Source organism: Pseudorasbora parva, chromosome 21 (assembly GCF_024679245.1).
Source record: "Pseudorasbora parva isolate DD20220531a chromosome 21, ASM2467924v1, whole genome shotgun sequence".
NCBI lineage: Eukaryota > Metazoa > Chordata > Actinopteri > Cypriniformes > Gobionidae > Pseudorasbora > Pseudorasbora parva.
The window spans coordinates 18,650,902-18,665,558 of record NC_090192.1 but is presented as its reverse complement, the minus strand read 5'-3'; the positions used below and the strand labels follow the sequence as shown (position 1 = coordinate 18,665,558).

At 37.0% G+C, this 14,657-nt stretch overlaps 1 protein-coding gene across 1 annotated transcript; it reads right to left on the bottom strand.

Annotated features, from left to right (window-relative positions):
* Nucleotides 1-289: 289 nt before the first annotated feature.
* On the bottom strand, nucleotides 290-7,728 carry acta2 (actin alpha 2, smooth muscle). Its single transcript, XM_067430376.1, has 9 exons — nucleotides 7,638-7,728; nucleotides 6,222-6,393; nucleotides 4,754-4,882; nucleotides 4,134-4,244; nucleotides 2,343-2,427; nucleotides 2,105-2,266; nucleotides 1,469-1,660; nucleotides 1,186-1,367; nucleotides 290-795 (listed from the first exon to the last, which is right to left on the bottom strand). Exons 2-9 carry the CDS (start codon nucleotides 6,348-6,350, stop codon nucleotides 652-654), a joined length of 1,134 nt encoding a protein of 377 aa, XP_067286477.1. The 5' UTR covers nucleotides 6,351-6,393; nucleotides 7,638-7,728; the 3' UTR covers nucleotides 290-651.
* Nucleotides 7,729-14,657: the final 6,929 nt, after the last annotated feature.

The window sequence follows — 14,657 nt, the reverse complement described above, 5'->3', positions numbered from 1 at the left end:
TTTGATCCTTCATTTTCCTGGTTAAACCATTTAAATTTTGATTACTAGAAAAGTTAATTATTTAAAAACTAAAATAATAGAATTATTTTAAAACCCACTGTGTTAAAGGTTCCGGCTTTTACATGACTAGGAGCCCTGTGTGTACAGTAATTATAACTAATTTACAGTGAATGAAAGTGTAGATAGATAAATATTTCCACTTAATAAAAGAAATTAAAGTATAATTTTTTCTTCATTTTTATTTGGGCAAACATTAAGCCTGAGCTGGAACAAAAGAGGTGAAATACAGTTTATTATTGCAGAGCTTTATTCCTTCATGGAGATATGATGTCCATACAGACTGCCTGAAAGCTGACATGCAGTTGTGTTACCTCGTAGCGTTTTAACACAAAAGGGAGTTCCTCGATGCCCTCTCCTCATCTCCTTAAGTCTCGCCACCCCAAATAATCTCCCAGATCCTTCATATTGGCAGCACATTCAAGCTTTTTAACACCATTGAAAACAACACTATATCGTCATGACATAATTAAATCAAAACATTCAAACAGATGTGGGCAGTGCAAAGACAAAACAGAGGGAAGTACGTTCACAGTTTACAGGCTAAGAAGCAATAGCAGAATTAGGGGACCAGGAGGGGGTTGAAGGTGCCATTTAGAAGCATTTGCGATGCACAATGGATGGTCCGGCCTCGTCGTACTCCTGCTTGCTTATCCACATCTGCTGGAAGGTGGAGAGAGAGGCCAGGATGGAGCCGCCAATCCATACTGAATACTTGCGCTCAGGTGGAGCAATGATCTGTGTACATGCAAGGTAGAAACAGTGTTATTTTAGTATTGTTGAATGTTGAGACGTTCATAGTTTTTATTAATGTTTATTAATTTTTTATTTAAAGCCACATTATTTAACTTTTTTTTTGCAAATCATGAGCTAGTACATGATAATACCATCTTTAAAACCACATTTTTGCACTAAATCTCTATGGTAAGCCTATCATTATTTACATGTTAGAGTTGTAGGGACTCATTTCCCAGGAAATGGCATACTTTCAAAGTCTATAGGTTGTATTATTTTTTTTATTTCATTTTTAGTTTTAGTTATTGTTGTACTTTGAGTTAAGCTATTTTTTATATATTTTACTTATTTCAGTTAATTTATTTTAAAGTAAAATGATTTAAAATAAATGACCTTGATCTTCATGGTGCTGGGGGCCAAAGCAGTGATCTCCTTCTGCATCCTGTCTGCTATACCAGGGTACATGGTGGTACCACCAGACAGCACGTTGTTAGCGTACAGATCCTTACGGATGTCAATGTCGCATTTCATGATGCTGTTGTAAGTGGTTTCATGGATGCCAGCCGATTCCATTCCTAACAAAAAGCACAAATCAATGCATTTAAGCATTTTTTATCACAAGTGCTCTGAATTCATCATTTGAAAAGAGATGGTAAGAAAGAGAACGAGAGCTCACCGATGAAGGATGGCTGGAAGAGCGTCTCAGGGCAGCGGAACCTCTCATTGCCAATGGTGATGACCTGTCCATCAGGAAGCTCATAGCTCTTCTCCAGAGAGGAGGAAGAGGCTGCGGTGGCCATCTCATTCTCAAAGTCCAGCGCAACATAGCACAACTTCTCCTTGATGTCACGGACAATTTCTCTTTCAGCTATAGAAGGCAGATGAGAGACGCAAATCAGTGTAAAAAATTTTTAAAGGTGTAATCATAACAAAATTTTCTTGATTTAGACATAAACATATTATCCAGCATATATTTCTATCATGAGAACTCTTGTTTTTAATGGTAATGACCATTTTTATATGTTTGGTTTTGATGGAATAGATCTACTACTCTGCTACAGCCAATACGCACACGACACACTACTGTGAGCAAGTAAGACATGCTGCTGCTGTACAATATAGCATACATGAATTTCCCTTAGCAGATCTATACAGGTGGAGCTGGGGAAGGTGTAGGGTTACTGAAAACAAGCTGCAATTGCTACAGAAAATTCTGGCAAGTATTTGAAAGTTGAGCAGCGAGCTCATTGGCTACTGATAGCAGGACCCAATCAGCTGAGCCATATAGAGATTTGCATATGATCAGACCCACCAGTTGTGACGAATGAGTAGCCTCTTTCAGTTAGGATCTTCATGAGGTAGTCAGTGAGATCACGGCCGGCCAAATCCAAACGCATAATGGCATGTGGAAGAGCGTAGCCCTCGTAAATGGGCACATTATGGGTGACACCATCACCAGAGTCAAGGACGATGCCTGGTAAAGAAGAAGAAAGTGATTGGTAATGCGCACTTGCAACATTTTATGGGCTGTGAACTATTTGAAAGATGACCTGTTGTACGTCCAGAAGCATAGAGGGACAGCACCGCTTGGATAGCTACATACATGGCTGGAACATTGAAGGTCTCAAACATGATCTGCAAATTGAGAACCAACAATCAACCAAGTGTTTTCAGGTTTAGTGAAAGAGCAGCATCAATGCATATTTCTATAACTGCCATCACTATCTGAAGAAACATCATGAAGCTATCTGATTAGCTTGCTCTTCTTTGTGAATCAAAAACACACAACACAACCAGTGTAGCCTGATTCCATAAACAGCTGAAAACAACAGAAAAAAAATTCTCTGGAAAAAAAAAAATTGAAGCAAACAGTGTGAAGCAAACTGAAACACTTTATAACTAACTACTCTGCTTATTAATTATAATTACTGAATTTCTTTCATATTTACATTACTGATCAAAAGTTTGGGGTCAGTATGTTTTTTTAAGAATTACAAGAATGAAAAAAACAACAACAATGCAAAAACATTACATTGATAAAAAATAAAACCATTAATATATATATATATATATATATATATATATATATATATATATATATATATATATATATATATATATATATATATATATATATATATATATATATATATATATATATATATATATATATATATATATATATATATATATATATATATATATATATATATATATATATTTCAAATGACTGTTGATGTATCATTGGTTTTCAAAAAACAGATGATAATAATAGTAAATGTTTCTTGAGCACTAAATGAGCATTTTAGAATGATTACTGAAGGATCATGTGACTAGTCAAGTCAGGTCAACTTTATTTATGTAGCACTTTTAATAGGAAAAGTTAAACAGGAAAATATTGCAACAAAATTTGATTCATCTGTCATTCATTAAAGAGTTGTTCTGGAGAAAATTTGGATTTTATTTGGATATTTAGTTGAAAACTTTAGTGAAATTTTAGTGTCCCCAACTGAGCAAGACAAGCCAAAGGTGACAATGGCACTAAAGACTTAATTTACTTAAAGACATTCAAATAAATATGTTTTTATTTTAAATTGTAATAATATTCAAATATTACAGTTTTGCTGTATCTTATTTGTTTTTATCAAATAATGCACCACTGGTGAGCATAAGAGACATTTTTCAAAAAACGAATCTTACAGACATTGAAATGTAATGTACGCATTATGGACATTATATCTGGAATATACTTGGATCCAAATTGAGAGATGAATGGAACTGGAAAATAAGTAGCATTTTCTTTTTGAATAGCAATATTGTTTATTTAAAATGAAATAATGTCTGTTGTTCACATGACATGACTACATGACATGACATGACTTGACTTTCATATTTTCTTACAACATAAATTATGCATAGGGATACGTGAAACATTTATTTAGAGCCAGTGTTTTTCTTGTACTATACTGAAACCACTGTTTTTCTTCTACTGCCAATTATAGCAGTTCAATTATCACTTAGGCCTATAAATCACACAGCTGTGGAGGTTTGACAGTTTATGTAGAAAAATCACAGCCCGTACTTGCAAACACGTCATGACTAAATAACTAAATAACTTTTTGTGTTGTTTAGCACAGACAGAGCCTTTTTCTTTGTACTACACATACTACACACTGAAATTCTGCAGGTTTTAAGAGAATTCACCAGTTGGCTGCTGAAACTAACGTAGGTGTATATGATAAACATCTCATGAGCCTAAGGGCTTAAAGGAGGTTTACAGAAAATGCTTGTCTGTTTGATATACTATCTTACAATATTTTCTCATACTCTTCAGTTCTAACCTGGGTCATCTTCTCCCTGTTGGCTTTGGGATTGAGGGGGGCTTCTGTCAGCAGAGTGGGGTGCTCCTCTGGAGCCACACGGAGTTCGTTGTAGAAAGAGTGATGCCAGATCTGGTAAACATAAACAACAGAAATTAATAATAATGAACAAACCACAGTAATATCAAATGTGCTATATGGATAATAGATGGGCATATGAATCTCTATTTGTGATTTCTGTGAAGTATGGCGAGTGAAAGCTGATTCTCGTAATCACAGTTTAACAAACAGATTGCATAGCCAGAGATTGATTAGCATCTTGCATGTGTTGGATGATTACACCATGTGTGGTTTGGAATGTGGAACATGAGTAATATCATCAAGAGTGAGTGAGCAGGAGTTCTTTGGAGAAATACTTTTGATTGATGTAGGTGTAGAGAATGTTTGTACTGAGACTAGATGTGTTGTAGGTGTTTCTGATGAAATAGAGCTTGAGTGCCAAGGCAAAGGAAAATGTTAAAATGTAGTACAGATCTTGGAAATTCAATTCTGAATACTGATAAGCCATGTTTACTGAAAGAGAGATATTTTAGTAGACCGTTTAGTGCTATCTGTTGGCTTGTTTGATAGGATCTGCTTACTTTTTCCATGTCGTCCCAGTTTGTGATGATGCCATGCTCGATGGGGTATTTGAGGGTCAGGATTCCTCTTTTGCTCTGTGCCTCATCACCAACATAACTATCTTTCTGCCCCATTCCAACCATCACACCCTGAGGAAAAAGTGAAACTGCGTCAGCACACAGAAAAGTAAGAGTGATTTCTAGTTAATTATATCTTGATATCTTCTATACATGTATGCAGACACTCTGGGATGTAGTCCAACTTTCCACAAAGCAGTTGGAATCAGATCAAGATAAAGAAGCAAAAGACACAGGACATAACATGAACTTTTGGAAGGTGATTTAAGCAAAATGAACATTGTATTTTAACTTCTTACACTCAAGGCCATTTTTTTGGGATTTCCGCCTGGATTTGGCCTACTCAAATTGAAAAGCTTCCCATTCACACATACAGTGGTCTAGGTTCAAAATTTTGGTGTCATTTTACAGGAAACGACTTGAAGTTACATAAAACACTGCTAAAAGTGATAAACATGTAAGTATATGTTGTCTAAGCTGTAATAAAAAGCCCCCCCCCCCCAATAAATTCATTTTTGAAAGTGTGTAACTCAGGCCCTGTGTGCTCTAGGACCCTGCAGACCATTTGGGCTGTTTCCACTAAATTGCAGAAAATAGTGGAAAAAATAAGTTTGTCTGTGTCATGTTGTATGCCAGATTTACTCAAATGGGTCTGAAGGGATGACCCCCCTTTTTCCCCTTTTTACCCTCTTTTTGCCCCTCCCCCGACCCTGCTACCCCATTCCACCACCCCCTCCCTCCACCATATACAGTGATACAAATGCAATATTCCAGTGTCATTAAATTAATTATACAAGCTGGAAGCAGCCCAAAGTGTCTGCAGGGTCCTAGAGCACACAGGGCCTGAGTTACACACTTTCAAAAATTAATTTATATAAAAAAAATAAAAAAGCGCCTAATTTTTTTTTTTTTTTTGGGGGGGGGGGGGGGGGGGGGGGGTTGAAACAGCTCAAAAATGACACCAGCATTTTGAACTTAGACCACTGTATGTGTGTATGGGAGGCTTTTCAATTTGGGTAGGCCAAATCCAGGCAGAAATTACATTATTTAGTAATTTAGTGTAAATACATTACTTTGTCTAAAACAAATGCCAAAGTGATATTTCCAGAAAGTAGAGACTCTAAGCTTTCAAATGGTACCACATATGACATCATAGCTCCTCCACAGATATTTAAAATGGAAAGTAAATACATGACGATGTCATTCCCGACCCTGTAAAGGGTCCTCGGAGTTTAAGTGGTTAAATATACTTGAGAGATGGATGAAGTTATTTGTAACACACAGATTGCAAGTGCACTTTAATCTGTTGCAAACTTCAATTACAAGCTAAATCAGCAAGCTAAATGTAAATGTGTGTTGATTTTGGCTACCGTGCTTATCGCCCACAAGTGGTGGATTGAGGGACGCTTACCTGGTGTCTGGGACGACCCACTATGGAAGGGAACACTGCTCTGGGAGCATCATCCCCGGCGAAGCCTGCCTTACACAGTCCTGATCCATTGTCGCACACAAGGGCAGTACTTTCTTCGTCATCACACATTTTCAGCTCGTATTTCCTTCCTTACTCCAACAGGAGACAATCACTGAAAGAAAGTGTAATCATTAATGTTATATAACCTATTTTTAACAGTTTTCCTTGGACTGTATGAGCCCATGTCATGCGGGTTAGGTATAGTTTGCAGACAAATCCCCACAAGTGAGGTAAATCCCATTTTTGGCTTATCCGAAATTGAAATAATGATTTATTAATTAAATAAAATATGTATAAGAGGTGGGGCTAGTTTATAATTATTATAATTCTAAAACCATTAAAAGGCAATGGTATGTGCTCATTTAGATGGGGAATAACCACATACCTCTTTAACAACAAAGTATTCACCACACCCATTAAACCATTGAAAAGCAATACTACAAAGAATGCAAGGTGTGCTTGGTAAGTCCCTGTAAACCTAATTCACGTTCACCTATTTCCCCCTAAATAGCACATATATATATATATATATATATATATATATATATATATATATATATATATATATATATATATATATATATATATATATATATATATATATATATATATATATATATACAGACACACATACATTTTCTAAACATCTGTCCTGCATCGCTTACTGAGTGTACTATGGGAAAACTTCCTAATTTGGAAATGATGAAGAAGCATGTCTTTGGACTCTCCCTCTCTTTGTCTCTGCCTGCTTTTATGAAAAAAAGAGAGTGGGTGAGCAAAAGAGGGGATGGGTCAGTGGTCCAGAAGAACCATATTTAGTCACAAAACTCACAAATCAAATGGGCTTCCACAGCGTCCAGATTTCAAAACCTTCACCTTAATTTAAAAGCACACATACACCCTCAGAGCCCTTAACATTCAGCATCCTCATTTAATCGCATTAAAGGCACAAAATAAAGATGTTCCCTCAAACATATTACTTGCGCTTTTAGAAATACCTTTTGATTGATCAATTTGCAAAAGGAAAATATATCTACTATCATTTCTGAGTGCTAATCTATAGAAACACTTGTTTTTTCATCAGTGTAAAAACATTACACAATAAGAACATTAATCTTTTCTCACAAAACGCCAACCAAAACATCTTGAAACCAGCTTACACCTGTGCTGAAACCATTTATCTATGCAATTAGATATAGACAGCAAGTTTAAAGTTAAAGCACATAAAGCTTCATAAAACATTATCCAAGTCTAATCAGATAAAGCTTGAAAAGTACAAAGCCGGGTGGACAGAAAGAGAAGGAAATCGAGAGGGAAAGGATGCGAGTGGCGTGAGGTGAGCTAAATGACACTTACCCTGACAGTGCTGGGCCGGGGGAGGGGATTTAGCCACTTGGTGATGGTGTGCTACTCACTGGTTTGTGGTGTACTTATGTAGTTCCCATCCCTGCTCACCGCACCCTCCCACATCCCAAACAAGGAGCCTGGGCTGCACTCAGATCGGTAGCCTCACTCCACTAAAGCCTTATAGGGATGACTGGGAGAAAACACTCCAATCCGGGCGGCAGCCCTCCTGCCTCATCACTCAGGGCATTCCAATGGTCCTTTTTGTTTTTTTTTCCTAAGAAATTTGGGGACCTCACCATGCAAGAACATAAACAAAGAACTGGGCCCTACAAAGACACACATCAAGGTCCACACCTGAGACAGAGAAAGAGTGGCACAATGAATTTGGATCACATTATTACAGAGGTAGGTACAATATAAGTATAAATGTACAGTATAAACGTGTACTTGTCCTGGCCAAAGAGAAGAACTGGCACCCCGACTGAGCCTGGTTTCTCCCAATGTTTATTTTTATCCATTATGCCGCTTGATGGAGTTTTGGTTCCTTGCCACTGTCGCCTTTGGCTTGGCTTGCTCATTTGGGGACACTAAATATCCAAATTTCAACTAAATTTCCAAATACAAATTCCAAAAAAGTTGGAACACTGTACAAATTGTGAATAAAAAAGGAATGCAGTAATTTACAAATCTCATAAACTTATATTTTATTCAAAATAAAATATAGATAACATATTGCCGAATGGATTTCATGAGAGCTACACATTCCAAAAAAGTTGGGACAGGTCAGATCAGGTCAAGAGGCCAGAAAAGTTAAATGTATAAGGAACATATGGAGGACCAATTTGCAACTAATTAGGTCAATTGGCAACATGATTGGGAATAAAAAGAACCTCACAGAGTAGCCAGAAGTCAAGATGGGCAGTGGATAACCAATTCCAAAGAGTTTGAAGTTATCATCCTCTACAGTGTATAATATCATCCAAATATTTAGAAAATCTGGAACAATCACTGTGCGTAAGGGTCAAGGCCGGAAAACCATACTGGATGCCCTTGATCTTCGGGCCCTTAGACTGCATCACATCCAGGAATTCTACTGTAATGGAAATCACAACATGGGCTCAGGGATACTTCCAGAAAACATTGTCGGTGAACACAATCCACCGTGCCATTCGCCGTTGCCGGCTAAAACTCTATAGGTAAAAAAAGAAGCCATATCTATACATGACCCAGAAGCGAATGCATATTCTCTGGGCCAAGGCTCATTTAAAATGGACTGTGGCAAAGTGGAAAACTGTTATGTGGTCAGACGAATCAAAATTTGAAGTTCTTTTTGGAGAAACTGGGACGCCATATCATCCGGACTAAAGAGGATAAGGACAACCCAAGTTGTTATCAGCGCTCAGTTCAGAAGCCTGCATCTCTGATGGTTTTGGTTGCATGAGTGCATGTGGCATGTGGCAGTTTACACATCTGGAAAGGCACCATCAATGCTGAAAGATATATCCAAGTTCTAGAACAACATACACTCCAGATGTCGTCTCTTTCAGGGAAGACCTTGCATTTTCCAACATGACAATGCCAGACCACATACTGCATCAATTACAACTTCATGGCTGCATAGAACAAGGATCTGGAAAAAAACCCTGAAATGGCCAGACTGCAGTCCAGATCTTTCACCCATAGAAAACATTTGGCACATCATAAAGAGAAAGATGTGACAAAGAAGATCTAAGACAGTTGAGCACTTGACTATAAAAATCATTATCTCTATGGAAAGTCCCCATAAAACATGAAAACACATGTTTTTCTATCTGAGTGGGGACTATAACCTGAATGCACACTGATGCATGGCACTCGAGTCACCATGAGGACCTAAATTGAGCCCCCCATGTTGAAACAAGCTTATTAGTCATACAGAATGAGTTGTTTAAACATGTAAAAATGACAAGTTTTCTGTGATGGGTAGGTTTGGGGGTAGTGTTAGGGGGATAGAATACATATTGTAATAAATATTGTACATTAATTTAATCAAAAATATAGTAAATATCAGATTTAGAATCACATATTCACACTAATACCAAACAAATTTATATATATGTAACAGTTTGGGCCAACTAAAGTATTTTTAAAACACATGTAAGAATGTAATGCTAGATTTAAAAAAAATGTTACTATGAATTTCCTGATGTAGCATCAACTGACAAGCTTCTGCTGTGATAAGAGGTCTTCAAAAATATATTTTTGTGGGTTATGTAAAAGATAAAAACCCATTTTGAAAACAACATGGATATTAAACTGATTGCTTACAGGGCCAACAATTTCCACTGGTGTATGTAGTGGAAATCTTAACATTACAGGGAATAATGTGATGAAGTTATAATGACAGCAGCTCTTACATAGTCTACACATTTTTTATCTTCAGAAAAATTAAAGCTGCAGAATTTTCCACCTGAGAAGATCTATTTGCTTAACCAATACTGAAGCCAATGTTAAGGTGTTAAGAAAGGGAGAAAAAAAATACAAAATAGGATCCTGATCCAGTTATAGATGGAAGTAGACAAACAAAGACATTTTAAATCTAAGCCGAAGTATGGACAATGAAATCTTGCATAATCAACTGGTTGCCTCTTTACTTCTGAAATGCTAAAAATACACTCATGAAGTAATATATCATCAGGGATTCAAAAGAGTTCCAGTTCAAAGATACTAATACAACCACAGTTTCATGCATTTCATATCTTAGTTTCTAGTATCTGTCCTAGATCACGTATCATTCTGGCTCAAGCCTACAATGGATAAGAAAAAGTCATGGAATGCTTCCGATTACCCAACAGTAAACAAATATGCCAAATGAAAAATGCACACAGATGCATGGAATATACATTCACAACAATAGCTTAAGGAATGGAAAGCAGCCTGTTGTGCAACACCCACGCACTGTTGCACAAGTGCACTTTTTTTCCCCGGATACATTCCATTTTGTACGGGATTATTCTCACGTAAACAAACAGCAGAATGTGTCTGTCTCGTTTTAGGCCATTTTCTGCTCAGCTGTCCTCATTCAAGGCAAGAGATTGCTTTTCCCTTCCCCTTCAGCAGTGAGCGCAGCCTTGTCGCACCAAAAAAGGAACTGTTCTGTAAATAAGAAGAGTCTTGGCAGTCCGCTGCGCTCAGAGGCATGTAAGGGAAGAAATGACCCCTCTAAAGGTGTGGTCTGGGAAATCACACAAAACACAGTCTGCTGTAGAGAAATACAGTGTATGATGTAGACAAACGTCTCTGCCCTTGTGCGAATGGAGGAAGACCCCTCAGATGGGGGAAAGGACAGCGGGACATCATTGTTTCCTCAAACAGAAATGAGACCTTATGCTATATTGCCAAAAGTATAGGGACACCCTTCCAAATCATTGAATTCAAGTGTTCAAATCATTTCCATGGCCAAATGTGCATACAATCAAGCACTTAGGCATTCAGACTGCTTCTGCAAACATTTGTGATAGAATTCAATCTCATTCAAATTCAAATGTGGTACCGTGATTAGGTTGCTTCTTGTGCAATAAGTCCATTTGTGATATTTCCTCACTACTAAATATTCAATGGTCAACTGTTAGTGGTATTATAACAAAGTGGAAGCAACTGGTAATAACAGCAACTCAGGTAAAATCACAGAGCGGGGTCAGCGCCTACAGAAGTGTGGCCTTCAGATTAGCTCAAGAACAGTGCGCAGAGAGATTCATGGAATGGGTTTCCATGCCTTACATCAAGTGCAATGCAAAGAGTCAGACTTTTGACTACTGACTGGGCCACTGACTTGACATCTGCAACTGGAAACTTGGAGTGATTAAATCACACTTCTCTGTCTGGCGATCCGATGGACGAGTCTGGGCTTGGCGGTTGCCAGGAGAATGGCACTTGTCTGACTGCACTGTCTAAGATTTGGTGGAGGGGGTTATGGTGTGGGGTTGTTTTTCAGAGGTTGGACTTGGCCCCTTTGTTCCAGTGAAAGGAACTCTTAATGCTTCCGCATACCAAGACATATTGGACAATTTAATGCTCCCAACTTTGTGGGAACAATTTGGGGTGGCCCCTTCGTTTTAGAATATGACTGCGCACCAGTACACAGAGCAAGATCCATACGAGGCATGGATGAGTGAGTTTGATGTGGAGGAACTTGACTGGCCTGCACAGAGTCCTGACTTCAACCCGACAGAACACTTTTGGGATGAATTAGAGCGGAGACTGTGAGCCAGGCCTTCTTGTCTAACATCAATGCCTGACATCACAAATGTGCTTCCAGAAGAATGGTCAAAAATTCCTATAAACACACTCCTAAACCTTGTGGAAAGCCTTCCCATAAGAGTTGAAGCTAAGGTGGGGCCAACTCCATATTACGGGTTAAGAATGGGTTGTCATTAAAGTTAATGGCATGTAAACACAGGTGTCTCAAAACTTTTGGCAAAATAGTGTAGCAGCTTCATTGCCATGTTTAGATGTACTTCCATCTCCCATCCCAAACCTCATATTTTGTAAGTACAGTTTGACTCAGACGACTATCAGACAGCACAAAATCCTGTATGACGCCTGAAATACACTTGTGTCATATAATTTTACCAGCATTGTCTGACTAATTATAATGTCTGATTATTACATTGCATATAACATTTACAATGTACACTGGGGCAAGTTTCCTAACTGCTTTTAAAAATATGTTTTCTCTTTTATCAGTGAGCCAACCAAACCTTGCCAGTACAAAATAAACCAGTATTTCAAGCCAATAAATCAGGGCAATAAAGGGACAGTTCACCCCAAAATGAAGTTTACTCTCTGAAGTTTCACATCTGTCTGTATGACATACTTTATGTTTCTGTGGAACATAAAAGTAGATGGGTCTCATTTTATTTTACAGTATGTGTACTTACAGTGTAGATACCCAAGAAAGTACTGGTAATATAAGGTAAGTCCATGGGTTAAGGTTTAGGGATAGGTTCAGGGTTAGTATAAGAAATAAATAGTATGTATATGCAGAAAAAGTACAGGTCTGTAAAATAAAGTGATAGCGAAAAATGTCAAAATGTTTTTGTTTTTGTCAGTACAATGAAAGTCAATAGAGTGCAGTGTTGTCTTGGATCTCTTTAACTTTAAATATGGACAAAACATTTAAAACATTCTTCTTAATATATTCTTGTATGTTCCACAGAATAACAAATATTTGGAATATATTTGGAACAACATGAGGGTAAGTAAATAATTGACCAAATATTTGTGTGTCAGTGAGCTGAACTTTATATTGTCGGAGCCTATTATCAGTAGCAGCATGTAGGAGAGTTTGCTACTGGGCGGTGGACAAAACCTCTGCTAGTTTGGAATGTGCTTTGACCGAAAATGGCAAAGCAGCTGTGCTCTTAATGGAGTCCAGCCTGCGTCTTATTGGACACCTAGCATCAACAAGCATCTACTCACAAGCAGCTCTGGAATGTCTTATGACAGAAGCATGCAATGCTGTACATTATCGCTGTTCCTCAATTGCAGTCCTCAATGTGCCATTTCTCAAAACTCCCCATTGATGATTCAACTCTTCAAAACTTAAAAGTGAGTGAGAGATAAAAATATAGAAAAGGAAGGAAGGAAAGAAAGAGAGGGGGGGGGGGGGGGTTACATCTTGCAAACAATAAAATTTACCCAAAATGCCCGCCCCTCTGTTTTCTGTTTCTCCAATTTTTTTATTTTTTATTTTATGAACTTTTTTTTATCAAAGTTTAATTATTCATAAGCTGCCAAATACTCATTTCCATTCATTACATGCATTCCTGTTTTGCCCCCTTGTGGCTATTATTTTCAACAGATATCAATAGTGTTAATAGTGAGGATACTCAAGCAACTTTTTACTAATGGAATCTATACATTTTGTGTTTTTACGTTTAACTCTCCATAGACATAATGGTTTTCATACAGCAAAAACTGTATATTTAAAAATGTTTAAAACATTAAAACATAATTCAGTATGATTTTGTAAGATTTTTTCCCTAATGGGGATCAAAGATAAACCTTTATTAGGCTTACTATAATTTACTTTATTATGTATTAAGTGCTTTATTCTATCCTTGTGGGGACATTTTGTAAACCTTTTATTTTTGATTTTATTTTTATATAATTGTTAAATTTCTGTATAACCATATACCTTAAATACCATTTCACAATGATATTGTCTAAAAATAAAATAAAATAAAAAGATAAAGGCCATTAAACATACATTGACCTTTTCTTTTTTTTAATCATAACTGGCAAGTTGTCACATTTCATGGGGTAAGTTGTCAAGTGCAATGGAACAGCTCACACACATCAGCCCAATCAGTAGTGTAATTAATACATTGTATAAGTTTATAACATAGCTACATTTATCAATTTTAAAATGTTACAGCTTGCCCTGGCAAGGCATTGAAATAAAAGCATAATGTTAACATTTGTATCAAACAAAAAGTGTCCACTTTTTACCCAACTATAATACAAATACGTTTTAGTTTGAAAAATAAAATTGCCAAGATACTAATAGATAACCAATAGATAGGAAGACCGGTACGAATCAGTTATTCAAACATTTTTCATAAACATATTTTTTTTTCTATTGCAGATGTTTGACTTGTTTGACTTGGCATGACATCAAATGTTGTTTCCACGTATTTCATCACGATGTAAAAAGAAAAAAAAAGAAAAAAGAAGCCCGTGAATAGAAAGCGGACGTCACGGACTTTCCCTTCGGGGTTGAGCATGATGAAAGGCGTTTACTCTAGAAAAAATGAAAGATCAGTTTCGCTTCATCACGTGGATTAACCATTAACACGCTGCTGATGCAACAAACCAAAGATCCTCAAGGGGCGCTCCATTCACACTTCAGCGTGGTTGGGATTGTGTGAATATATTTTCATAGGCTGTTATATTCACAATTTTGAATTCATTGTAAGTGCACAATTCTATCAAGATGATTGAAGTTTGTCATTCAATTGAAATGCGTGTTTTTGAGAAAATCTGATA

Bases quoted from the DNA above. Each gene is read 5' to 3' on its own strand.
- acta2 (XM_067430376.1), bottom strand. From the start codon at position 6,350: ATGTGTGATGACGAAGAAAGTACTGCCCTTGTGTGCGACAATGGATCA. The intron at 2,428-4,133 runs GTTAGAACTGAA...CTCAATTTGCAG, and splicing joins ACAGGGAGAAGATGACCCAG to ATCATGTTTGAGACCTTCAA. The intron at 1,661-2,104 runs GTGGGTCTGATC...TGCCTTCTATAG, and splicing joins CTACTCATTCGTCACAACTG to CTGAAAGAGAAATTGTCCGT.